Here is a 27,182-nt window from a genome sequence, read left to right as displayed (position 1 = left end):
GCTGAGCATGCAGCCTTGGGGAGCGCTGGAGCTAGAGAGGTTTCTGCCAACACAGAATGTATCCTTGCTGTCAAATAGTCTAGGATCCGTTTGTGTTGAGACCAAAGGAGGGCAGATTACCCACCAGCTTCTGAGGGATGATCATATTAAACACTTAGGTATAACAGCATCCTGCTAGATGAGGCAACATTTCCCCAGGTGGGACAGGACAGCGGTGTGCCGAGACTATGGTATCATCATAAACTGATTTGAGTGATAAATGAACTGGAAATGTCCTAATGTAGCAGCAAAGTGGGTTTTAATGCAATCCATGAACAGCTGCTCATTGCACTTCATTATTGTTGAGGTCAGTGCCACTGGATGGTAGCCATTGAGGCAGGTTACTGTGGCCATGGGCACCAGAATGACGATCACCTTGAAGCCTGAGGGGACAGCAGACTGTTCCAGAGGGATACCGATGTCTTTCAGAACATCAATTAACTGGGCTGCACAGTCCCCCAGCATCCAGCCACTACTAGAAGAGTAGTTGCAATGTTAACACAAGCAGTCTGGTAACTAATCACCATATTTATACAGACAATAATTAATAACAGGAATAATTTTTCCCAGTACTTCAAAGATGCTGTTGTGAAAAGTCACAACTTCCAAATAAATCCACTAATAATAAGGAAAGGGTATATTTTATATTACTGAAATAATTGTTACATGAAGCTACAGTGTGGTATAAAGGAAGACTGGAATGTATACAAATCTCTTAAACTGCAGAATGAGGGGGATATAATGGAGGAAAAATAAAAGTTAATACTTGTATCTAAAGAAAAAAAAACAAACGGGAACAGAGTAATATAGAAATATATACTCAACATCTTGATCAAAACAAAAAAACTAATTCAGAAAATTACTTTAAAATGCAGAATCAGGATAAAGAACTTAAAGGCAATTTCAGGACTGACAGAAAATTTATATTCAAGATGTGGAAGCATAAGTCAGAGGCTGAGCAAAAGTTCCAAAAACATTTTAGTGTGGTTAGATTTCGCAACAGAAGGGCACTGGGATCATGGAATGGATGAAGTAACTCAAGTACAGTGAAGGAAGACAATTTATAAAATTGTTCACACAAATCAATCTATAGTCACAGGAAACAATATTGTTTTATTAAAAATATTCAGAGCTAAACACAATGCAACAATTTTACACAGGAACAGGGAAGAAAACATAACAAATTCAAGTGTCATGAACGGAGTTGCACCAGAAGTCAAACCAAATTTTAGTTCAATTGTCACATCTTTTCAGACTTTATGATGACAGGCTATCATAGCAAAGAAACTACGTGAAATATAATTTAAAATTCTTGTTTCTTTAATTTCTGCTATAGCTTCATTTTCTAAACAAAAAAGCTGCATACTAATAGCCTGCTAATCAAATTAATATTTTTAATTTAAGAATGAATAGCATGGATTCAAATTCCCATTTGCGGAGAAAGATTGTGATAATTTGCAGTAACTTGCTACTTTTTTCGACCTCCACGTTCTTTGAAGGCAAGATGGATAACTGAACCACTTGTAACATTATAGTAGGCCAGAGAGTTCGAATCTTTAATAAAGATACCCTAAAACAAAAAAAAGGTAGTTAAACTTTTAAGCAGACTAACAAATTAGAAATGAAAATTGGGGAAAAAAAAGTAGATAATAGAAACCTGAAACAAATACACAAAATAAACTAAACAGGTCAGGCTGCATATATAGAAGCATTTAAGGATACATGTTGAAGTCCCAATTTATTTAAGATCTTCTGACGAACCCACTCAACAGCAGTACTCAGGAGAGGAAAAAAAAAAGGTAAAGCAGAACTAGAAGTAATGGCATCACCAAGAATTAATCACCTTAAGAATGTAGAATCAGAACAAAACTTAACCTTGTGCATAAAAACCTAAGTATTGTGTACCATTATTTTGAATCAACTTAATGGACTAATTCCTTATTCTGGCTGGCATGTTTACAAGCAGGCATTTTCACTGTTTGTTGTGCAAAGAGCAAGAATTTCTTAGATCCAACTATGAATATGTAGTTAGGAGTGAAGTGCCCATACTTGCTGTTATCCTCAATGAAAGCTGGTCAGAAGGTCAAATGATCTTTGTGATAACTCAGCTATGGAGGATCCATAGTGCCCAGCAACAATATCATTCACTAGTACTGAATAATTCTCACAACCAAGAAACAACAAAAAAAAAGAACTCCTGTATCTTGAACTGAATTGAATATGGATCTTATTTTAGAGGGGGGAAGGAAAACATATTAAATTAGAAGATGTAAATAAGCAAACTTAAAAATTACAAAATGAAAAGTTCAATTATGGAAAAAGATGAGGGAATTAAAGAATAATTTTTAAATTAGTTTTTAGTTTCAGAGATATTGCTCATCTTAAAAACATAAGCACCTTAGATAATGGGCTATTTAGAAAAACAAAAGCGAGGAACAATTTACAAAGCTGACACTCTCGTCAATTTAATCATTCAAGAACATTTCTGCTAGCAAGAATTTAAATGAACATAATGTGGAGAGAAACAGGCCATCAATGATACCAACATACATATCCCTATGTTTACCTGAACAAGTGCAGACTCCAGAAGTATGTCATTGCACAAATGACAACAAATGCAATACTTACCTCATACTGAAGCTTCTGTTTACCAGCAGGCATTCCTGTGGCTTCATGGATTTTCACCTTGACAACAGACACCTGAAAAATTATTTTAACACTTCTAATTACAATACAAAACAAAATACTGCAATGATACAATTTATTTTGGAAAATAATGCACAAGAATTTGGGGGAAAAAAAACCTTTTTTCCTAGTTTGTAGAGTATAAAGCCTGTTCAGTATTAGTAAGTGACAAGCAACCTAACATCACCACTTACTGACCCTGCTTGCAATTAGGCTTTAAATGGTGTTTCCTGCTGAAAACAGAAAACCCTATGCCTGAAAATGCTTTGACAGCCAATAAACTTGTGCCCCTTGTCTGAATGGCCATCAAATGTAATATGTTTGGGAATATCTCTGGTATAATGAAAATAATCAAAAGCCATTACAAATCAAAAAAAAGTTAAAAAAATATCTGGTTTCAAATCGGAATGGACATGGAGAGGTTTTTTCTTTGAAGCAAAGATAGAGGTGAAGTAATATATGACTGGTTTAGGTAGTAGAAGGAGCCTGTCCAATTAAAAAATGGTTAATGGACCAGGGACTCAGATTTAAAATTTTCGGCAAGGTAGTAAACAAAAATGCTCTCATCTTTTTATTTTATTTCAGAACTGGACAAATCTTTTGACAGCATAGATAATTTACAGGCAAAGGGAAATAAAAGAGTGGAGGAATGGGACATTAATTACTGAAGAGTCAGCATTGACTTGTTAAGGAGGCTTCATTGTCAGAATCATTATATAATTCTAATTAAAGACATTCAAATACATCTAAATTAACAATTAAACTTCTTGATTTAATTAATTCAAAGATAAATTAAACAAAGCTTGCTTTCCTTGTGACCCCTTCATTTTCTATTGCAATGAATGCCATCGTCAAACCAGGCAACATCTATTGCCGCCCAGGTTCAGCAGGCAAATTTGCCAGTACAACTGCTGGGAAACTGAAGAATGGTATCTGCTGCTGGACCAGATAAGGAATCCAGTATCAGAGCAAAGTCAGCGTCGGCAATAAAGAAACCACTAGAAAAGTGTGACTTCTGCGTTCAAGCAGCAGGCTGTCAGATGCTTTTTTTTGCCTGTTAAAGTGGGCTTTCCTACCAGAAAAATTGACACGAAGTTCCCTTGAACTTGTTATTACAAGAGAAATTTGAGATGACTAGATAAAATAAAATGATGAAGTGGCCATGCACAAAACCAAAAGGTAGTAATTGCAGATATTAATGTTCATTATTTTGCTAGTACTGTAATCCTTATTACAGTTGATACATTTCCCCTTTTACCCAATGAATCCATACCTGATCTGTTAGAGGAAGTGTGAAAACAAGGACCTGGCCATTCAGCTTCCATTCCGACTTATCCTGCATGTTAGGTACCTGTATTTTGACTGTGACCGGGCCCTGAAAGAAAAACAAGGGGATACAGTTGAAGCTACAACTAACTTTCTTTAAGATAAAGATTCAGATTATATGCATCATAATTTTTCATATGAACCTATAATCACACTCCTACAATTCTTTATCTAATTCAAAACTATGACAATAGAAACAGTTGTATAATGTGATCACCATGACTATTAAACAGACAAAGCTGGATTAAGAATCTTACCTTCTGCTAATAAAACTATTTTAATATGCTGCCATACTTAGCACATTATAATGTTACTTTTTAAATTAAAAAAAAACAAGTACTAATACCCCCAAAACATTTAAAAATTAGTATATACAAGGACATAGACTGGCCAGACACCTCAGGATTCAAACAAATAAATGACTTAAAACATTTATATAGAATCATCCATAATAGTAGGAATTTAGGAGCAGGAGAGGGCAACTTAACTCCGCAAGCTGCCCCCTCATTCAATATAATCATAGCTGATCTACTCCAGGCCTCATTTTCCCGTTCCACATATTCCTTGATTTTTAAAAATCATTAAATAGCCCCAAAGATCTGGCCCCCAATATCCCCAGAGTAGAGATTTATATATATATATATATATATATATATATATATATATATATATATATATATATATATATAGAGGAGAAGGTAAACAGGCATCAGGTGTATGAAAGGAATTTGAATTTAGAGCTTTGGTGCGTGTTAAGAATCATAGGTGATGGCATACTTATTTTCAGAGAAGATAAATAGATCAAAATATCTTAAACATTACAGAAGATAACACAGGCAGGGAGAAGTAAAGCTTTAGAAAGATTGAGAACAAGGGTGAATGTTTTAAAGAAGATATTGCCAAACTAGGAGCTAAATGAATAAGATTTTATCCTGGTTATAAAAGTTTTCAATCATCTCAGATTCAAGAAGAGTAGAAAAAGAAGGAACCTGGCTAAGACTGCATCCAATGAAAGCAACTCAACTCGAAATGTTAATTGTTATTCTCTGTCCAGAGATGTTGTCAGTCCTGAGCATTTCCAGTAATAATATTTTCCTTTTTTAAAAAAAAATATATTAAATTTACAACAGCTACAGCCTGGTTCAATTTTAGACATTTGCCATAAAGAGAGATATGGAGTGGATCTTGTGACAGGGACCAAAGATAACATGATTGATTTTCCAAATATCTAATTACAGAAATGTTCTGATTCCCTTGTATTGAGTACTGGTGAAGTAGCCTGACAATTTAATGACAGAGGACAGGTCAACATCTGTTAATAGAGGAGAGCTAGACACTATCAGTGCACACAGGAAAACTGACACATAATGAAGCTGAAGGTATTGCACATGGATGAGAAACAGAAGCGAACCAAGGACAGATACCCATGGAGCACAACAGGAACAAAAAACGAAGGGCTGAGAAGGCAAATTGTTGTTAATTCTCTGGCAATGCTTTGCTGAAGTACAGATCATTGTATCTTTTTAAAATTTAGATGAGTTCAAGACAGACAAGGTATGGAGATTTAGGTGGGTAAAAAATAAAAACCAAATTAATGTCAGATTACTCCATGAAATCAAAGTTGTAAGGAGATGAATTCCTTTTTTTTTTAGACTGTACAGTTCTATCATATTTTTTTTAAAAAGGTAAATGAGGCTTATTTAGGTTTGATTAGTCTAATGTATTAACGCATTGATTCACCAATGTATCCAGGTAATGCACGTTCTTTAGCTAAGAAAATGAATATGGTAAAGATAAGAAGAAACAATTTGGAGAAAATTTAGTATATTGTTATTAACTAATTGTCACTTCAATTAACAATATAAAACAATAAATACCCAATTATCAAAATGATGCCCTCCAGTAACCACCATTCCAGAGCCAGATGTAGAGTACTGCTGGAACATCTGGGTCAACATCAGGACAAAGCTGTGGGAAATTCCCAAGCCAACAGAGAGACCATGCTAAGGGGATGAAACCCTCCAGCACTGGAATTTTAAAAAATAATTAGCCAGAACCTGTCAATTCTAACACTATGCCTTTAAGCTTTAAAAAAAATATCAAAAATAAATTTAGCTTAAAGTCAAATGAAAATTTCAGACAATCATAGATAAAGTGTGAATATTTACTGAAATATCAATGGGATTCATAAAAACACAAATGATTAAGCAACTGTGTGAAATAGGAGTTTGGAGTTATTGCCCAATATCCTTCAGATGTAAGGACATTGAGCTTTATCTTTAATCAGTGGTATGACATACCTTGTTTCTTCGTAGAAATTCTTCCTCTGGAATAAGATTATCTTCACTCTTCATCTTTTTTGTTGCTGGTTCATCATCTAGTGGAGGAGGAGGTCGAGGAATTGCAGAAGGCATTGGGGCAGGAACTGCTGGAGGTGCAGGTACAAAAGCTGTAATGTGAAAGTGAAAGAATCACATTAGAACTTCATCATTCTTATCTTAAACAGTTAAAACAAAAATCAATAGGTCACATCTTTCCATGTGAATTTTTATGCAATTTTTATGGTAGAAAATTACTATCCTATTCGCAAACTATAGTTTAGAGCAGGGGTTCCCAATCTGGGGTCCTCGCTTAATGGTATTGGTCTATGGCACAAAAAAGATTGGGAGCCCCTGGCTTATAGTATGTTTTGGGTAGAGTTGGCTAAACTAAATTGCTGTTGGAAAGAACATTAAATGGCTCCCCCGTTAGACTTTCACATCCATCAGCGAGCACAGACTAAGCACCAGCATTGCATAATCTGAACCCAGCTTTCCAATGTTTCACTTGTGCTAATCTAGAAGATATGATTAAGTCCCTGCTTCTGGCCTTACAAGTCTTCTTCCTCCCTCACTACCATCCCACCCCTATCCTCCAACCATTCCTCATACAGACTGAAAGACTTTTTTGATAAAAGAGCAACTTCTATTAATTTCCCAAGCTGCCACCCAAGACCAAAAAAAAACTTTCCTATTTCCTCATTTCTTTTCAAAATTCTTAATCTATATATAATGAGGACTACAGTTCTATGTCAGATACACATTTCACTGATATGAATTTCCTCATGTGAACCAATTTTACACTTGCTGGTAAGACTGATAAATAAAGTTCAGATGCATATTCATAAATGTCAAAATGGATTTAAACTGAAGGACCGTACAATCTTTTAAATAACATTACCAGATGGTACCACCATTGGTGGTGGTCGGGGAGTCAAAACAGGTGGCGCCGAAGAAGGCATAGGTACTACATTAATCCGTGGTCCAGGAATCATTGGTGGCATGGGAGCTGATAAAACAGGACTTGGTGCTAAACGGATAACAGGAGACATTGGTGGCCTGGGAATAACAGGCATTGACGACATAATATTGCGTACAGGTGGTGGCATCTGAACAAACAAAAAAACAACATAATTGTACTTTCACTTACTATCCAAAATACAATAATTTAAAGCCAACTTCTCCATTTTCACCGTCTGTGGAGAATTATGCTCTTTATGAACTGATCATGCTGTAATGGTTCAGTAGCACTTCCAATACTTGTATTTGAATATAAATTAATATTAATTAACATGTTAAGTGAAAAATATGTATACACATTACAACAGGATCTGAAGTACAATTTGGCTGGTCTGATAAAACTATATCCAATCTTGATTTTGTTTTCTGTGTCACTGAGACAAGTCTAACATTTAACCATGCTGTTAAGGTCAAATTACTTTCACATTTTCCTATACATTGATATTATACAGGTATGTGATTCTCAATAGCTGACAAAATATTTTGCACTCACAATAGTGTACTATAAGGTAATTAAAATAAATACAATTAATACAGTGTAATTAAATAACCTCAAAGGTGGAAAAATACAAGTGATTCAACAATATTCTTTTAAAGGGTTATTCTCATTGATTTCCTCTTCTGTTGCTGATGAAAGGAATAAGTAAAATTGTAGCTTGCTTACACTGCATCATGTAGTTCATTTGATCAGCATATGCAGCACCAGAAATAGAAATATGTACTGGAAATAGTCCCATATTTGAAACCACAAGACAGATGGGAAAGTAGTATTCAACTGCTTATTTAATACAATTACAACTAATAAATACTGGGGCTGTGGCTATTTTGCCACATGTGGAAACCCCAACTATGCAGAGGAATTTCATTTTAGAGTGGCAATAATACTTCTGTGTGCCTTACTGTTTCTCACAATCCTAAGCATCTCAACTTAACTGTAAACAACATGCAAACATTTTCAAAATATCTGCCAAACTTACAGAAGGTGGTCTGGGCATTGATGTAATTGGAGGAGCATTCATTGAAGTATTTGGGGCAGATGAAGGTGGTGGGGGTTGTGGTAAATCAGCAGGTTTGCTGGGTCCAATTTTCTCCTTGGTGTCATCCTCTGGAACTAATCCTTTGGCCTTGTGGATAGCTTCAATCTGCTCCTGCAGTGTGATGTTGGCTTGTGCAGCTTGTTGTGTACGTGCCATGCTGCCAGAATGCCCATCCCAAGTAACCTTGGCCACAAGAAAGAACGAGTACAAGCCAAGTTTACTGATGTGTTTATATACTTTTAAGGTAATAGACATAAAAACCACATCCACACATACTTAAGAATATTACTTCAGAGTAGAATAATTTCTTATCAAATCAATCTGCTATAATTTATCCACATAAATTACGATTTCTGCTTCCTTTAACTGAGGCAATTGACAATTATGTTTGATTTCTAAATGAGTTCATCTAAATGAATTCCAAATGAATTAATCAATCAAACTTTATATATGTTGTTCTCTATACTGTGACAGCATTTTCATAGTTTAATTTACATCGCTAACCACCTTCTCTGACAACTGGAGAAGACATTCAATTACAATACTGCCACTCATTTCTGGTACCAGTTTTGTGAGAGTAGTCGGTGAATTTAGATTAGCGTTAAGTGTTTATTTCTGTGGAGATTTTACAAGAAAAAGTTTTTGATTACTCTTGTACAATTGAAGAATTAACAAGCAACTCCAAAATACTATACAAGCAGCGAAGTGATGGGAATTCATACCTTCTCTTCTGGTTTCTGTATTTCTTCTTCACCAATCTTCTTTCCAATAGCCGTTTCTTCCACACCAAAGATATCAGTACGTCGTTCAGCCAGCTGCTTCAGGCTGCTTTCAATATCCAGACCTATTAAACAATGTGAGGTTATTTGAGTTACTGTCGCCTTCCCGCCAGCTTGAACCAGTTCTGCCACTCTTCTCTGAGCTCTTTCGTTAACAAAGCCTCAGAACTGCCACTCACTGAAAGTTTTTCTGGCTTTTCACACCATTCTCTGTAAACTCCATAGACTGTTGTGCTAGAAAAATCCCAGGAGATTAGCAGTTACTGAGATAATCAAACCACCCCATCTGGCACCAACAATCGCACCATGGTAAGTCACAAAAATCACATTTCTTCCCTATTCTGATGTTGGATCTGAACAACAGTTGAACCTCTTGACCACATCTGCATGCTCTTATGCATTGAGTTGCTGCCACATGATTGGCTGATTAAATTTTTGCATTAATGTGTACCTAAAAAACTGGTCAGTGAGTGCATGTCACTATGCATCTGTAGGGGTTGTCAGCAGTTGACGTTACTAACTTAGAGATATTTGGTTTCGATTCAGAGTTAACCCGCGTTTACTGTGATTGTTTGTGTTTTGCCTGAATTGAAGTTTTGCTGAAAGGTTATGTTGTTTCTGTAAATTACCCCTTGGTGCAAGTAAATGTCAAAAGAATCAAAAGGGGAATTGATAGCGAGGAAGCTGCAGGGCTACAGAGAAATGAAAGTATTAGGGCCGACAGGATTGCTTTGCTGGAAGCCAGCATGGACCTAATAGCCCTCTTCCATGTCACTACGTCTTCCATTAATAAATCAATAAAGCCAAATTGACACTACGCCAGTCTACATAAAACATACGTTACTATGCTGCCAGTAAATTGTTTAAAGCACAGTAGACAGTGAATACTGAAAAGGTCAAAATACTTAGGGTTTTTCACAGATTACACCATTTTTGAGAATTCAATGAAAGCACAAAGTTCCCATAACTCCCTGACAAAATCAATTTCTTTAATCAAGAGACATCATGAGGTGGTCAGGATCAGAAGCTACACAGCACCATTGGCAGAAACCTGGGCTGAGAGCTCTCAATGAGGGTGATACAAAGGGATCAAAGATAACTATCTGATTTGTATCCATCATTGTATGCGCAAATTGTACTTAAAAAAGACTGGATAAATTGTCTCAACTACAAGTGTGAACAATGGTGAGCAATGGGAAAGATTCCCCCCTACCTTCACCCACACAAAAAAGAAGACAAGTCTTTTTCAATGTTAACATTATACAAATTTTAGGCAGTGCTCCAAAGTGCTCATCATTACTTATACTCACCTGGAGCATATACTTCATCTTCACTCTGTTTCTCTCTAATGGAGCGTTCACGCTGCTCTAGCCAACGTGGATCCAACAGCCCAATTCGCATGTGTTCTTGCATTTTGCTAGCTGGAATCTTTTCTCCGGTGATTGGAGAGATGAGATACTCATCAGGTGCAGGAGTGGCAGCCACTGGTTTAGAAGCTAAGTGAATCCAAGGTAAGAAAATAAGCATACATTCTCCAAACCCAAACTGTACAATTTAATAAAAGTTAAGGAGGTGTGTGTGTGTGTGCGCGCGTATACACACACACACGCACGTGTTCTGGCCCACCTCTGACACCAATCCCACTGAACACAGTTGATCTGTAATATTGCATGAGCATCTTTCAATGTTAACACCATACAAATTTTCCAGGAGTACTGAAAATAATGGTAGAAATCAAAAGCAATGACAAATTGCTTTTCCTGATGGTAGATAGCTTCATAATTTTGCATTTTGGTAGAACGCCCTTCTCAACCCAATATTGCCATGCCATCTTAATATATATGAGAACCTAGAGTAAGCAGGAAATAGTGTTGCCCAATGTAATAATCATTATTCATGAGGCCAATTAGAATCTTTAAAAATAAGTTGTTTCCTTTGTTGTTACTAAATAAAGCCAGATATTTTCTAAGTATACAAATTAAGTGTATTACCCACTGTGTTGCAAGGCATTTATCAAAATTGGTGCACATGTCCAAAAGAGCAAATTCAGGACTATTCCTCTGGCTAGGAAACAACTGCCATTGAATACTGGGCTATGAAATCAAGTTTTATAATACTTCTTGAACGATTCATCTTCTGGTTCAAAATGAAGGTGTGATAAACCAAGACTACCTGTGTTGCCTGTTCATAAAAGATCTATCTTTTGTGGAATGGGGATAGTTATACTCAAGGTAGATGGATCAGAAATGGTGGTGATAGAAAGCTACATTATTTTTCAAAATATAAAAGCATTAAATAAGGATACAGACCATAAAAACACAAGTCAATGACTGATATTCACTTTTTTTTCAGTTTACTGATATGGTAGATGTAGTTAACGTGGGGCAGGGCAAATCAACTGTAAGCAATTGTTTCTGGGTTTTCATTCTCCTGTGCATTTTGATAGAACTCAGTGATCACCAATTTCCCATTTTTTAATTTTATGCTTCCAATGTCAAATGGATCGGGGAAAAAAGATTTTAAAAAATTACAAAGCAACAAGAGAAATTGGCATTTAACATTACCAAGCTGGTAGAAAAAGGATTGACTTAAGTTTTAGCTTTAGAATGGAAACTTAATGATATTCCAAATACATGCAGAAAAATCGCCAGCTTTGTAGAAAAATATTATGTACATATAAATAATATAATATAAATGTATCCCATTCCCTTAACTTTCAAACTACCAGTGCATTTGAGTGATTACAACCATTTCAGATGGATCAGTAGATCCAGTATAGATCCATGTAACTTAAATTTCCTCTGGTGTTTGCAAACTCACCCTTTGGATCATAGTCTTTCCTAATGATAACCTGATCTGGAGTAGGAGGAAGAGGTGGAGGCATTGGATTATCAGGTGGTGGAGGCACTTTCTGACTTTCATCTTCTTCATCTGATCCCTAAGGAAAACATATAGATACAAAATTATAAACATGTTTGCAGTTTCACCATTATTAATATTCTGTTCCTATTTTGAAGACTGAAATCAATCCAGATTTTTAACAGTTGTATCAGCTATTCCACAAGTGGACATCAACTTGCTAGCATCCCTTTCTCAGATAAGGAAAGTGATCCAGAAATATTCAACTATAAAGCACAATTTAAATATACAACATGATCAAATATAGAAGCATACCTCATCCATGTCTTGTACTTGAGTATCTTGATCCAATTGTGCTGGAGCCTCTTCCGTCTTCTCTTCTGTTTCTTCAACTTCATCATCAGATTCTACTTCCATTTCAACCTCCTCACTCTCACCAAACTTTTCATATCTCTCCTGCATCAAAATACGCGCTCCAAGTTCTTCTGGGGTAGTCGGTGGAGGGAAATGTCCTTCAAGTAGAAAGGTTAATTATTAATATTGCATGCCTTTTGCTTCTCTACTTCATCGGTTTCTCTCTCTCCACAAAAAGGCCCATCCCAAATTATAATATTTTCTTCAGAGCAGAAAATGCCATTCCATTATTTGGTTACAGGGAGAATTTCAAGAGAATGGAACTCAATTATCATTTTTTAAAATTTTGCATTTTATTGTAGTAGATAGATTTATCCACATCCTCATAGAAAATTTTGTTGAGAGAACATGTGCCAGGCCTACCAATTCTCAGAGAATATTGACACAGACATTCCAACATCAGGAAATAGCAGTTTAACATCTCATCTTATTCGCTAACTGGAAGTGGGCAATACTGGCAAAGCCATGGTTGTTGAAGAACAAGCCATAGTTCTTCAATGTAGATTATGCACACAAGACAACTTCCACCATTTGAACACTTAACCAATTGTCTTGTCAACTCAAACTGAACACTGTTTTAATAATAAACTTGTTTTCTCCAGAATTAAGTTGACAATTGCAATATATTCAATGATTTGCATGAACTATAACAAATTCATGTTTATATGACATAATGTGGAGGGGAAAAAAGTACAAGGAGAAGTTTGAATTCTTCCAAGGAATGGAGGCAACAAATAATTGAATGGGTAGGTTGTAAGAAAGGTCAAAGGAGGAAGAAAATAAAAGGACTGATTTTTATATGTTTAAGGTTGAATTAGTGAGAAGTATCAGAATGTTCAGAAAATTAGAACTTAGGTCAGGATATTTCCATATATGTAGGAAGGAAGGAAATCTGATTGAAGAGACTCCAACAGAAAGGCAATAGAAATTAGCACAAATGTGTATCATAAATATCATAATGTGGCAACCCATTTCCTGGCACATCTGAACCGGCTCACAATTAGCCAGCTTTCCGGCTAAGGGAGATAGCCTACGGGGGTTTGCGAGCACAGAGCTTTGGAGCCTCTGCGCCACAGGGGGGGGGGGGGGGGGGGGACAGGTTGAGGGAGGCTTAAAAGTGAGGCTGAGGATTTCGAATAAAGTTTTTTCCTTCGACTGCAGTTACCGACTCCGTGTCATAATTTTAGCGCTGCATGTAACACACCGCTACAACTGGTGACCCCGACAGTCCAAACGATTTTTGGATCAGAAATGACCGACGCCGCCTCTGTTCATGCGGTTTCGTTGAAACTGCCGGGTTTCTGGACACAGCGACCAAACCTACGGTTCCAGCAAGCGGAAGCCCAATTCCACGTTCGCCAGATCACCTCAGAAGCCACCCGCTACTACTACGTGGTGAGCTCCCTCGACCAGGACACAGCGGCCCAGGTCGCGGAGTTCGTACAGTCGCCCCCGGCAGACAGCAAGTACACGGAATTCAAAGCCCTGCTCCTCAGGACTTTCGGACTCTCACGGCGCGAGCGGGCTGCCCGTTTACTGCACCTAGATGGCTTGGGCGACAGACCTCCTTCGGCTTTAATGAATGAGATGTTGTCTCTGGACACACACCCTGCCTCATGTTTGAGCAGGCATTCCTGGAGCAGCTGCCCGAGGACATACGCCTGCTGCTGTCCGACGCGGATTTCAGTGACCCCCAGAAGGTGGCTGCCCGGGCGGACATGCTGTGGAACGCCAAAAAGGTGAGCGGGGCGTCCGTCGCACAGATCTCCCAGCCACACTCCCAGCAGCAAACCAGTCCAGGCCCGGCCACAGAGCCCACCAACCCCCGGCTCAATGAACACTGGTGCTTCTACCACCAGCGGTGGGGCGCAGAAGCCCGCCGTTGTCGCCCGCCCTGCAAGTCCCCGGGAAACGCCACGGCCAGACGCCACTGATGGCTACAGTGGCTGGCCATCGGGATAGCCTCCTGTATGTGTGGGACAGAAGGTCGGGACGCCGGTTTTTGGTCGACACTGGTGCCAAGATCAGCGTTTTACCTCCGATGAGTTACGACACCCGCAGCAGGGCACCGGGGCCCCCCCGAGGGCCGTGAACGGCAGCACAGTAAGGACCTATGGCACCTGTCAGGTGCAGCTACAGTTCGGCTCCAGCCAGTTCACGTGGGACTTTACACTGGCCGCCGTAGCCCAACCGCTTCTGGGTGCGGAATTTTTGCAGGCTCACAGCCTACTGGTCGACCTGCCCAGGAAGAGACTGGTACACGCCGAGACCTTTCAGACGTTCTCCCTGGGTGCAGCCCAGTTGCCAGCCCCTCACCTTGGCTCCATCACGCCGTCCGACAATGACTTCACCAGGGTGCTGGCGGATTTCCCATCGGCTCTGGCACTGCAGTTCACAGCGGCCATGCCCCGACACGGCGTACAGCACCACATCCCGACCCAGGGACCACCCCTCCACGCCCGCGCTCGGCGGCTTCCCCCAGACAAGCTCCGACTGGCGAAGGAGGAGTTCCAGAGGATGGAGGAATTGGGGATCATCCGGCAGTCCGACAGCCCATGGGCCTCCCCCCTGCACATGGTGCCCAAAGCGACGGGAGGCTGGAGACCGTGCGGCGACTACCGCAGGCTGAACGAGGCTACCACACTGGACCGCTACCCTGTGCCGCACATTCAGGACTTTGCAGCAAACCTGCACGGCGCACAGATCTTCTCCAAGGTAGACCTCATCCGAGGGTACCATCAAATCCCGATGTATCCCGACGACGTTTTCAAAACGGCTCTCATCACCCCGTTTGGCCTTTTCGAGTTCCTCCGCATGCCGTTCGGCCTGAAGAATGCTGCACAGACGTTCCAGCGGTTAATGGATGCGGTGGGACGGGACCTGGACTTCGCGTTCATCTATTTGGACAACATCCTCATAGCCAGCAGCAGTCATCAGGAGCATCTGTCCCACCTCCGTCAACTCTGCGCCCGACTGAGTGAGTACGGTCTTACAATCAAACCCGCCAAATGCCAGTTCGGACTCGATACCATTGACTTCCTGGGCCACAGGATTACTAAAGACGGGGCAACCCCTCTGCCCACAAAGGTAGATGCGGTTCGCCACTTCTCCTGACCCACCACGATCAAAAGCCTTCAGGAATTCGTGGGTATGGTCAATTTCTACCACCGCTTCCTCTCTTCAGCTGCCCGGATCATGCACCCACTGTTCGCCCTGATGTCGGGTCCGAGCACGGACATTACCTGGGACGAGGAGTCCGCCGCCGCTTTCGTTCAAACGAAGGAAGCTTTGGCGAATGCCGCAATGCTAGTACATCCCAGAATGGAAGCCCCTACTGCCCTCACAGTGGACGCATCTAACACAGCAGTCGGTGGGGTGCTGGAGCAACTCATCGCAGGTCGCTGGCAACCCCTGGCGTTTTTCAGCGAACACCTGCGGCCACCCGAGCTCAAGTACAGTGCTTTCGACCGGGAACTGTTGGCGCTCTACCTGGCAATCCGGCATTTCAGGTACTTCCTAGAACGTCGGCCCTTCACCGCATTCACGGACCACAAACCGCTTACCTTTGCGTTTACGAAAGCATCCGACCCCTGGTTGTCCCGCCAGCAACGCCACCTGTCCTACATCTCTGAATACACGACAGATGTCTGGCACGTCTCGGGTAAGGACAATGTCGTGGCGGATGCGCTCTCTCGCCCTACCGTTCATGCCCTTTCCCAAGGGGTAGACTTTGAGGCACTGGCAGAGGCACAGCAGGCAGATGAGAAGATTCCGGGTTACAGAACCGCAGTCTCCGGTTTGCAGCTCCAGGACCTCCCCGTAGGCCCGGGTGGGAGGACCCTACTCTGTGACTTCGCCACCGGCCAGCCCCATCCCGTCGTCCCGACAGCCTGGCAGCGCCGTGTTTTCGACTCCATTCATAACTTGGCGCATCCCTCCATCCGGACGACTGTCCGAATGGTTTCCAGCAGGTTCGTTTGGCATAGACTCCGCAAACAGGTCAGTGAATGGGCCAAAACGTGCATGCACCGCCAGACGGCCAAGGTGCAGCGGCACACCAAAGCCCCACCGCAGCAGTTCCATCCCGCCCACCGGCCTTTCGACCACATTCATGTGGATATCATGGGCCCCCTGCCAGTGTCGCGCGGAGCGCGGCACCTCTTGACTATCGTGGACCGGTTCACAAGATGGCCAGAGGCGGTCCCGCTCACCTACACCACCTCCGAATCTTGCGCCCAAGCCCTGATCACCACCTGGATATCTCGCTTTGGTGTACCGGCCCACATTACCTCCGACAGAGGCGCCCAGTTCACCTCCAGCCTGTGGTCAGCTATGGCCAGCCTTTTGGGGACTCAGCAGCACCACACAACTGCCTACCACCCACAGTCGAACGGGGTAGTGGAGCGTTTCCACCGTCACCTGAAGTCGGCCCTCATGGCCCGCCTGCGAGGAGCCAACTGGGCGGACGAGCTTCCCTGGGTCCTACTCGGCATCGGCTCAGCGCCCAAGGACAACCTGCACGCCTTGTCGGCCGAGTTGGTATACGGCGCACCCCTGGTCATCCCCGGGGAGTTCCTACCAGCCCCACGGGGGCAAGAGGAAGATCCCACAGCAGTCCTGGGCAGACTACGCGAGAAGCTCGGTAACCTGGCCCCCATACCCACTTCACAGCACGGGCGGAACCCAACCTGCGTACCCAAAGACCTGCAGAACTGTAAGTTTGTGTTTGTACGAAGGGGCGGGCATCGGCCACCGCTGCAGCGGCCATACGAGGGGCCGTTTATGGTGCTCCGGAACAACAGGTCCACGTTCGTGCTGGACGTTGGGGGGAAAGAGGAGGTTTTCACGGTGGACCGACTCAAACCGGCCCATGTGGACCTGGCGCAACCGGCCGAGTTTCCAGCACCTCGGCACAGAGACCGACCTCCCAAGCAGGTTTCGGCCCAGACTGTGGACATTGGGGGGTGTATCGCCTGGTTCTCGGGGGGGGGGTTATGTGGCGACCCATTTCCTGGCACATCCGAACCGGCTCACAATTAGCCAGCTTTCCGGCTAAGGGAGATAGCCTACAGGGGTTTGTGAGCACAGAGCTTTGGAGCCTCTGCGCCATGGGGGGCAGGTTGAGGGAGGCTTAAAAGTGAGGCTGAGGATTTCGAATAAAGTTTTCTCCTTCAACTGCAGTTACCGACTCCGTGTCGTAATTTTAGCGCTGCATGTAGCACACCGCTACAATAACTAGGAATCTTGGGTCTTATGAGAAGGAAGGTGAGCGGTTCTTAATAAGGTTAGGAAGCAAAAGAATTAGCTTTTCGTGAACAAAAATGAAAACTAGTGTCAGCTGTTGTAAAATGGAAAAGGACTCATTTGCAAAATAAACTAGCACATGAGTTGTGGGACGGTGATGAATGCCAATAAAATCAAGTGTGGATCAAATTTATTGATAAGCAAATGTCATTATCACTGAAAATAACAATGATAAATTAGAGTAGTATGGAGTTGGGATATATAGAGAATCAAGGATGATATTGCCAAGCAAAGAAGGCAATCTTTCCATAATTGCTCATCTTGACAAAGACAATATTAGAAACTGGATTAGAAAGCTGTTTAGTGATTATACAAAAGAATTCTGCTTCAAGATCTCCAAAGCAATCAAAAGGTCGTGAATGGTTTCAATAGAGTTGCATAATCTAGCAGAGCCTCACGTGTCCACGGTAGATTTCTCAGTATCAACTTACATTCTTGGAAGGACTGACTTGGAGGAAAAACTGGTTTTACTAAAAAAAAAACTGTAGTCACAAAAAAAGTGTAGGTCACAGAGCCTGCTCTTCCATTTTAAATATTATGACTTACTTTTACCTCGTTCATTTCCCACCCAATCTCTTGAACCTTCATATCCTTAAGTGTCCAAAAATCTATTTATCTTAGTTTTCAAAATACTCAACAACCAAGCATCCAGAATCCTCCAGCAAGGAATTCCAGATTTACAAATGTTGGAAAAAAAACAAAAAAAAAATCACCTCAGATCTAAAAGGCTGACCTTCACTGCCAAAGTCTTCCAAGGTTTATAATCTCACTTTTGCCAAACTCCAAGATTGTACATGAAGCACAAGTTAATAATACTGTATAGCAATTTGGTGTGACATACAACTTAAATTGCACTTTTGGTTGAATGAAAATGAATCAGACTTTATGGAATTCAAACTAAACATTTGAAAATAATTGATTTGCACAAAGATTCTTTCTAACTCTTATTATACACAAGGCATAATGAATTTTAGTAACTGGGCAAGTTTCAGGCAACCCAAAAGTTAAATGCATAATTATACTTTTTTAAAAATGCAACTTATGCTTAAAATCATCACTGGTTAGAACTGTTTGTATTTAAATGTTTGAAATAAGCAGCCCCAAATGTCTAAAACATAATTTTTAAAAAATTGATCTTTCAATCCAATTTAATGCAAAACCAAAACAAGTTTAAGCAAGATATCCAAGTTAGGCTATGAGAAACGCAATGAAAATATGGTCACTTTAGAATGTACTTATTTGTGTTTCAATGCAAAATCAAATGACAATCATATTAGTATTTACCTTGTTCATTTGGCTGAAAGTCAACAGTTTCCACTACCACAAAGTCATGCCAGTCAATCTGTGCATAGGCTACTCTCTCCCTTTCCCGTTCTTCCTCCTCCTTCCTCCTTTCACGCTCCTGAAATTTGGCCCATTCCACTCGGTATCTCACCTGTCATGGAAAACAATTCAAGCACTGCTAAAAGACTTGGCCTATCATCCCAGTGGGGATAAAACTTTGTTCATGAAAAATAATTTCATACATAACACACGGTATCTGTGGCGAAGCAGGCAGCTGGGGTTTAGTAACTTGGAAGTTAAGAGATAATGGAGTGACAGAACTAATTATGACTAACGTTCAGGAATAAGCGGATTTAATGAATGCAAACCAGCAAACATAATCCCTCGGTGATGGATTACTGGAAAGTACCATGTTTAAACTCAGCAGCAAGGCCTTGTGCTCATGAGTCTTCTTAACGCCAGTACATATATTTCAGGAAATAAATGCTGATCAAGATGGTTACAGATTGTTAAGAGATCAACTTTCTGTTCTTGAGTGTAGAAGATTACTGTGTAATGTGATTTAGGTATTTTAGATTAAATTTTGACCTAGTCTGGTGGAAAAATCTAGAAAAAAGGTAAATTAGAACTCTTCAAATACAAACTTGTCTGCTTACAAGAAAAGCAATTCAGAATCTAAAATATACTTTGCAAAAAAAAAGCTGCTGAGACTCGGATCAATTAAAATTTCCAAATCAAAAGGTATAAGCAAAATAAAACACGAGGCTGCGTAGATGAAGAGATACAGATCAAACAAAGGCTCCCAACCTGGAGCCCATTGACACCTTCCTTAATGGTATTGATCCATGGCATAAAAAAAGGTTGGTTTACTTGAACACTAGAGAAGGTTTGAGAAATCTATTGTTTTATTTCATCTCTATGTATTGATGAGAAAGGCAGTGTCCCAAATAAAACTAATATTTAAACCTTTTAAAATTATTATACTTTAAAAGCTAATAAAGGGACTATCAACCTCCTAAAGTAATTATGAGATATTTATATCTTATAATGAATTATAAATATTAAATGTAACAGATGGTTCAAATATTTAAGCAATCACTGTGGCTGGTTAAATATTATCAACAAAAAAAAACTAATGACTCACCTGATCCAAAACTTCTTTAGGGTTTTCTGCTTCCTTTTTCAACTTCTGAAGTAGGCCCTTTGGAGGTATTAAGATCTGTAAAAATATTTTAAAAAATCATCTCTGACAATAAGAGATACCTGCCAGTTGATCACAGTACTCACCAATTCACTAACAAGCCCCATTTAGTAGAAATTATTTCCTTTATCAAGAATGACCACATATTTGTAAATACTCAGACCCTTCTAGTCATAACCCAAGTATCACAGGTCAATCCTATGAAGAGCATGATCTATTAGTGTGGCTTAGTTCACTGCACTTGATTTCATTCATATATAACAAATTCTGTTTAGTTTTTACCTTTGTATACTGCTCCACTAGTTTGGTGAAATAGTTGAACAAACTGTGCTGTGGTCGCAGAAAGTCAAACTGATAGTTTCGTTGCTCTTTCTGCATCAACTGAGTCAAAAACTGACGACCATTCCGTGCAACAAATTGGGCAGTTAGTTTCACGACATCCAGATCGAAGGCTGAGATAGATGGAGGATCAGCAATAAATTCAAATTCAGGTGGTGGTTCTTTGGGGATAATAGTTTCCTGAATCACTTGAGCTTGTACCTGTTTAACGTTCATGGAAGAGGAAAAGAAATCTCAGAATCTGTAAGATCATTTATCATGAGGTCATCAACAAATTTGGCCATGTGGTTTCTAATAAGAAAGGCCTCAAGAAAGATTCCTGCATGACATCACTAGTCACTCTGGATAATCAGAGTGCCTGACCATTATCCTTGCTCTCTGCCTCCTGCACTCTGCCAGTTTCCTAACCAAATGAATACGATACCTTCAATTCTACAAGCTTCAACTTTTAAGACAAGTCTCTCAAAAGATTTTTATCAAATGTCTTGAAATAACTTCCACTGACATTTCCTAAATATTCACTTGACTCCTACACAAGTTATTCACATTTGACATGCACATTCTAAAAATTCCTGCTCATTCTATCCAAGCAACTGAAAACTTTAGAGATGCTAAGCCAACCCATCCTAAACCTCAGATTCTATTAAGTTCCTGACAAAGATTAAAAATATCAGAATTCCTTGGTTTATCCTCTCGCCTTGCTTGAACAGTGCAGTGATATGCTGAATTTTTCAACTGCAAGCATTTTGGAAAATCAGTTACGACCTCAACAATATTTGGAAACGCTCCTTTTAAAACAATGAAATGAAACCATTTATGCCTCCTTAATGTTATTATTTTCCTTGTACTAATGTAACAGATCAACTTATTCAGCAATATTCATTTATTTTACTTATTGAGATACAGTAAAGTATAGGCCCTTCTGGACCCTCGAGCTACACTGCTCAGCAGTCCCCGATTTAATCTGAGCTTAACAACAGGACAAGTTACAATGGCTGATTAACCTACTAACCGATGCGTCTTTGGACTGTGGGAGGGAAACCCATATGGTCACTTGCAGGCAGCAACAGGAACGGAACCTGAGTCACCTGTACTGTAAAGTGCCGTGCTAACACCTATGCCAGCGGCTTATTAGCTTCCTCGTGAAAATAACCTCTAGAAAATAGTCATGCACACAGTAAATGTACTAATTTTCAAAGATGATCTCCTCTCAATCCTCCATTAAATGAATGCTTTAAAATCCTCTGCCTTTGCTACATGTGTATTTTCTGTGTTTACACCTCATAAATGGATGTATATCACACCATCCATTGAGGGCTGTTTAACCACAACTTCCACTCCAGGTTTTGTTTCTTGTCTTTTAAATTTTTAACATATCAAGAAATTAGTTGTGCATTTCACTCTTGCCAGTGAAATTACTTACTTTTTACTGAGCTTTTCACTTTCCAGTCCCATTTTTTTCTATTTTTTTTTTAAACCTTCTATATCTGTAGTTTTTAAAGAGTGGAATAGATTGGGTATTAACTGTTTTCATGATTTGTTTGTCGGAGATAGTCTCTCTTCATTTGAAGAACTGTCAGTTAAGTATAGTCTACCGAGAACTCACTTTTTTCGATATTCACAAATTAGAGACTTTTTGCATTCTCAAGTACATACATTTCCTAAAAGTCCAGATAAAAATGTACTTGATAACATTTCTAATCTGAAACCCTTCTATAATGCATCTATATCTAATACTTATGGTATGTTGTTGGGAATGAGAAATATTCCTTTAGGTAAAACTAAAAATCTTTGGGAACAAGATTTACAGATTTCAATTTCTGAGGACACTTGGAATGAAATTTTTAAATTGGTTAATACATCGTTATGTGCCCGTCATTCCCTTCTGCAATTTAAAGTGGTTCATAGAGCCCATATGTCTAAAGATAAGCTGTCTTATTTTTATTCTGAAATATCTCCCTATTGTGATAGATGTAATAATGGAGAAGCTTCACTAATCCATATGTTTTGGACTTGTCTGAGTCTTGAAAAATATTGGGAGGAAATATTTCAAACTTTTTTGGTGCTTTTTAAAGTAAATTTTTTTGTAATTTTTTTTAAAATTGAAGTTCATCATCAAACATGCCCATAAGATGTATTTCAGACATTGTACATATATATCATATAATCGTATAGGTCATACTTTGACTCCCTTATTTGGTATTGTTGGAAGAAATTATATTATTTTGGAGACACATGATTTGCATTTTTTGGCCTTTATTTCTCTTCTGGCTAGAAGGCTTTGTTGCTTAAGTGGAAAGATGCCACTCTGCCTACTCATACTCATTGGTTAAATGATGTTATGTCATGCTTAAACTTAGAGTAGATTTGCTGTGCAATTTCTGAACCTAGACAAGATTTTTTCAACATTGCGGGGACCTTTTGTGAATTACTTTCAAAATCTTTGATTTGCTATTAAGCACAAATATTGGCTAATAATATGTTTTACTATATGTTAAGGATTTTTTCCTTTTTTTAAAACCAAACAGATGTTTTTTCTGGTAGTGGATTTAGACTTTTTGTATAATAAAATTATGTCTTTTTAATGTTATGTTTAAATTTAATCTGTATGGATATGGGGCAAGTACACTTCATTAGTGATTTCAATATATTGTAATCAATATATATCTTACTGTACTCTATTCTTTTATGTAAGAAATTAATAAAAATATTGAAAAAGAAATGACTTACTTTCTGTGGCAGCTGCTGCTGTTGTTGCATAACCTTTGGAATAGCAGCTGAAGGTTCTTGTCCTTTTCCCTCTTTGAATTCGTTAACTTTGTGTCGGTAGTATGCATGATAAGGATCATTTGGATTCAAGAAATTAAACTTGGCATTGTTTATTTCATTCTGACGAATACGGGCTTCAAATTCAGGGCCGTTTCTGGTCAACACAAAAGAACACGCACATTTAAACTTGGACCATAATAGTGCTACAGCAAATCCATGCATACATTCGACTGAATTTACTGCTTACCTGGCGACAAAACTAGCAGTTTTGTCAACAATGTTCCTGACCTCAGGTGGAGGGTAGATAATACCAACAATTGGTTTGGAAGATAAAGTTTCATCTTTTGTTTCTTCTGGTATCTTTAAAATAAAGATGTAACAGAATTAAATAATAATCTAGCTGTGCTCCACACTCGTACAAGTACTTCAAAAAAGAAATGAGCCAGGCACTTGTGTGTGTAAATCCACTACTGTGTTTATTATTCCTCTCTGTGCCTGTGGCGCATCAGGCAGCAACCTTACCATTTCTTTAGCATTCTGTTTTTTTATGAAGCTGAGTTGCCAGCTCGACGCTCAACCCAACATGGATAGAAAGTGTGCAAGGAATCGGCTAGATTCGAACTCAGGATCACTTGCCTCGAAGTCCATTGCTCATGCTGCTACACCACTGGCCAGCTGATTACTGTGTTTAAGATCATGGTAATCCCATGCCAGGTGGCTGCCTAATTTGAAACAAATATAATACTCTACAAGTATAGACTTATTCAAACCCGAGCTGAAACTCTTCTATCATGTTTTGGGATGCTTCGAATCTCTAATTAGCTAAAAGTATAGAATTACACAACTATAAAATTTATTCTTTTATTTGTCCCTAGTTAGATGCACAAATTACAGCACTGTAAAGACCTTTCCTGTACCAGTGACCCATTTGCCCAATTATCAATAATACACTAGAATATCACATAACTGCACTGTACCATAGTAACTGTATGTCTTGCACTGAACTGCTGTTGCTAAAAAGAAACATTTCATGACATACACGAGTGATGATAAACTTGATTTTGATTTGGGTCTCCATTTTGGACTGTGGGGGAAAGGGAGCAGGGAGAGACATGGTTGGGAAAAGGGGAAGGGAGAGGGGAGAGAGTGGGAAGCACCAGAGAGATGATCATTAAACCAGTTGTTTGGAATCTAATGAACTTGCTTGGTGTCTCCGGGTTTGGTGAGTCACCCCCACCCCCCCACCACTGGCATTTCTTCTCTGCCACCTGTCCCACACCCCTCCATAGGTGCTCATCCTCACCATGCCCAACATCCTGTACTGTGCAAAAGTCTCAGGCACCCCAGCTATATACATGTGCCCAAGGCTTTTGCACACTACTGGACGAAGATTGTAAGTACATTATCATCAAAGACTGGTTTGCTTACAGGTAGCCACAAAACAAGAAACCCGAAAGAACCCAATTAAAGAAAAACATAAAAGAATAAAAGACCAACACCCAATGTGCAAGAGAATGAAGAAACACAAATCATGCAAACAATTGAAACAAAAGCATCTAAAGTAGGTCCCCCTCTTCTCTTTACAGGTCAGAACACAGAATTCATCTCCAACCTTATCCTTATGTATTAAATAATCACATAAGCATAAATCTCAGCTCTCATGTGAATGGCAGACACCACTAATTTCTTTCAAACAGCAATGTAACTAACATCAGTCATCCAACAAGTTGAGGGAACTGCTACCAACCTAATACAGGTGCCCCCGCTTTATGCCACTTTGCTTTTACAAAAGACCTACATTAGTAACCTGTTTTCACACTACAAAGAGGATTTTCAATTTTACAAAAATTTTTCCCATATAAATTAATGGTTCTTCACTTTACACCACTGCGGCTTAAGAGAGGTTTCATTGGAACACTCTACCTTTGTAAAGGGGAGGGTGGACACCTGTATAGCATGAAATACGAGGAAGAGGTCATATGTTCCCCCCACACCAGCTCCTTCATCAGATCACTTTGATCTGACCTTGGCTTCAGCTTGATCTTCCCACCAGTTTTCCATATCATCAGCCACCCATGTTCAAAAATCTGTCCACCTCAGCCTTGGTATATAGAGCCTTTCATTTAACAGTAGGGCATTCTTTGATCAAATCATAACTTGCTTTTACCTTTCTCAGCACCACCGATGACTGTATCAACAGTAATTCATACTTCTCCAAATAATTATGAAAATGTCAACAAATGGATGAAAGAAAAATGCTTCAATTTTGATCTTCCCTAAACCTTTCTCCAATTTAGCCAACTCCTGTCTTCCTCCATCTCAAATGAACAAGATGACAATTCATTCAACACTCAACTATACTGATTCCTTTAACCATGTTTCCAGTAAGGATTTTAGTCATTCTTCCAAGCTCTCTACTGCAACTGTTCTAACAATGCCACTTTTTGTATGAACACTTTCAATTTCCTCCTAGTGCCTCAAAGAGTGATTACTTTCCAATGTGTCTCCTTCATCTTTCTCCTTTCACACAGCCACAAAAGATCTCCTCCCTCAGTCTCTTCCACCCTGATTGTTCAGCTTTATCTTTTCCAACACTTTACAGTGGAAGGCCACTAGATCTTGCAGTAATCTTTGTAAAGATTTCCAAAGGAGCCCCCTTCAGCCCAAACCATCAGAACACTCATCTACCTCGCAGATTACTGTCAAAGCATGGGAGATGCAATTCCTGGTCCTTCACATCCTTTTTACCCCATAAGTCAGTGCCACAATCAATCGATCTAGTTGAAACTGCTGCTTTCAAAGATGCATACTCCATTCACAACTGCTTTACTTCTATCACAATTTGACTGGTATCAATAAGGTTTATTCCAAATTCTCTAAGTTTTCTTCCTTCTCTATTGCAAGGCATATTCATATTTACTCCAATTATACTGACACTATACGATTGTTCGTTCAGTAAAGAAAAAAGTTTTCCATCACAATTATTGTTTTAACGATTCTATAATGCATTTCACTTTAGACCTTTTATCGTATCCTTTAACATTATACTACTGTATCCGTAGATTTGTTCACAGCATTGCACTGATGCAGTTACAAGAGACCGCAGCTGCTGGAACCAGGAGCAACAAATGAAAGGCCGCAGGAACTCGGCAGCATTTACCCAGAGAAATGGACTGTCGACATTTCGGGTAGAGGCCCTTCATATGGACAGACAGAGCAAGGACGCAAATGCAAATGAGCCTCGCTGACCAGATACAAGAGATCGCAACTGCTGGCATCTGAATCAACGCATAAATCGTTAGAGGAATTCAACGTTTCAGGGAACCTTGGTGACTGGTGGCAGCAGAACTGGCTAACTTCGCACAGTAATATAATAGGGGGTCACAGGTGCAATGCTTTTGCACATTACTTTAACCCCGAATCCTTGCAGGTCTCAGGCCACGGGGGCCCGGAGTACAGACGCTGGGCCTCCACCATGGCCTGTCGTGTTCACCCCCGTGCCTGGCCCGACCTCGGCACCGGTGCTAAACGTTTCATTGTTACTTGAAGAACACACCTGATTTTCGGTCTGAGGGGGAGGCAACGCCTGCACCGGTCCGGCCGGCATCGTCGATGTACCTAGACGGCCTCAAACCAAAGAGTCCGCCAGCGCCAAACCTGCTCGTAAACAAGATGGCGACCGCCGACTGTACCACCCGCTCCCCGAACACGGGGAAGAAGTGGATGAATTTCTTATATAATCAGTGCTTTAACCAGAATTGCTTACGTAGGAGCCTCCAATAACAATTCGCTATGGAAAATTATAAGA

General features: G+C 40.1%; 1 protein-coding gene across 1 annotated transcript; it reads right to left on the bottom strand.

Annotated features, from left to right (window-relative positions):
• Positions 1 to 1,132: 1,132 nt before the first annotated feature.
• sf3a1 (splicing factor 3a, subunit 1) lies at positions 1,133 to 27,073 on the bottom strand. The gene is made up of 16 exons (XM_059988114.1): positions 26,931 to 27,073; positions 23,622 to 23,734; positions 23,336 to 23,528; positions 20,549 to 20,806; positions 20,210 to 20,284; positions 19,066 to 19,216; positions 12,379 to 12,575; positions 12,025 to 12,142; positions 10,515 to 10,700; positions 9,148 to 9,269; positions 8,366 to 8,608; positions 7,270 to 7,477; positions 6,351 to 6,499; positions 3,998 to 4,099; positions 2,668 to 2,739; positions 1,133 to 1,609 (listed from the first exon to the last, which is right to left on the bottom strand). The coding sequence occupies exons 1-16, from the start codon at positions 26,979 to 26,981 to the stop codon at positions 1,508 to 1,510; spliced, it is 2,340 nt and encodes a 779-aa protein (XP_059844097.1). The 5' UTR covers positions 26,982 to 27,073; the 3' UTR covers positions 1,133 to 1,507.
• Positions 27,074 to 27,182: the final 109 nt, after the last annotated feature.

This window comes from Hypanus sabinus, chromosome 13, assembly GCF_030144855.1.
Source record: "Hypanus sabinus isolate sHypSab1 chromosome 13, sHypSab1.hap1, whole genome shotgun sequence".
Classification (NCBI taxonomy): domain Eukaryota; kingdom Metazoa; phylum Chordata; class Chondrichthyes; order Myliobatiformes; family Dasyatidae; genus Hypanus; species Hypanus sabinus.
This window is presented reverse-complemented; position numbering and strand designations above follow the sequence as displayed.

Excerpts from the sequence above, each read along its gene's own strand:
- sf3a1 (XM_059988114.1), bottom strand. The coding sequence starts at position 26,981 with ATGCCGGCCGGACCGGTGCAGGCGTTGCCTCCCCCTCAGACCGAAAAT. Across the intron at positions 12,143-12,378 it reads AAGTACAAGACATGGATGAG|GGATCAGATGAAGAAGATGA; the intron begins GTATGCTTCTAT and ends TGTTTTCCTTAG. Across the intron at positions 1,610-2,667 it reads AACAGAAGCTTCAGTATGAG|GGTATCTTTATTAAAGATTC; the intron begins GTAAGTATTGCA and ends TTTTTGTTTTAG.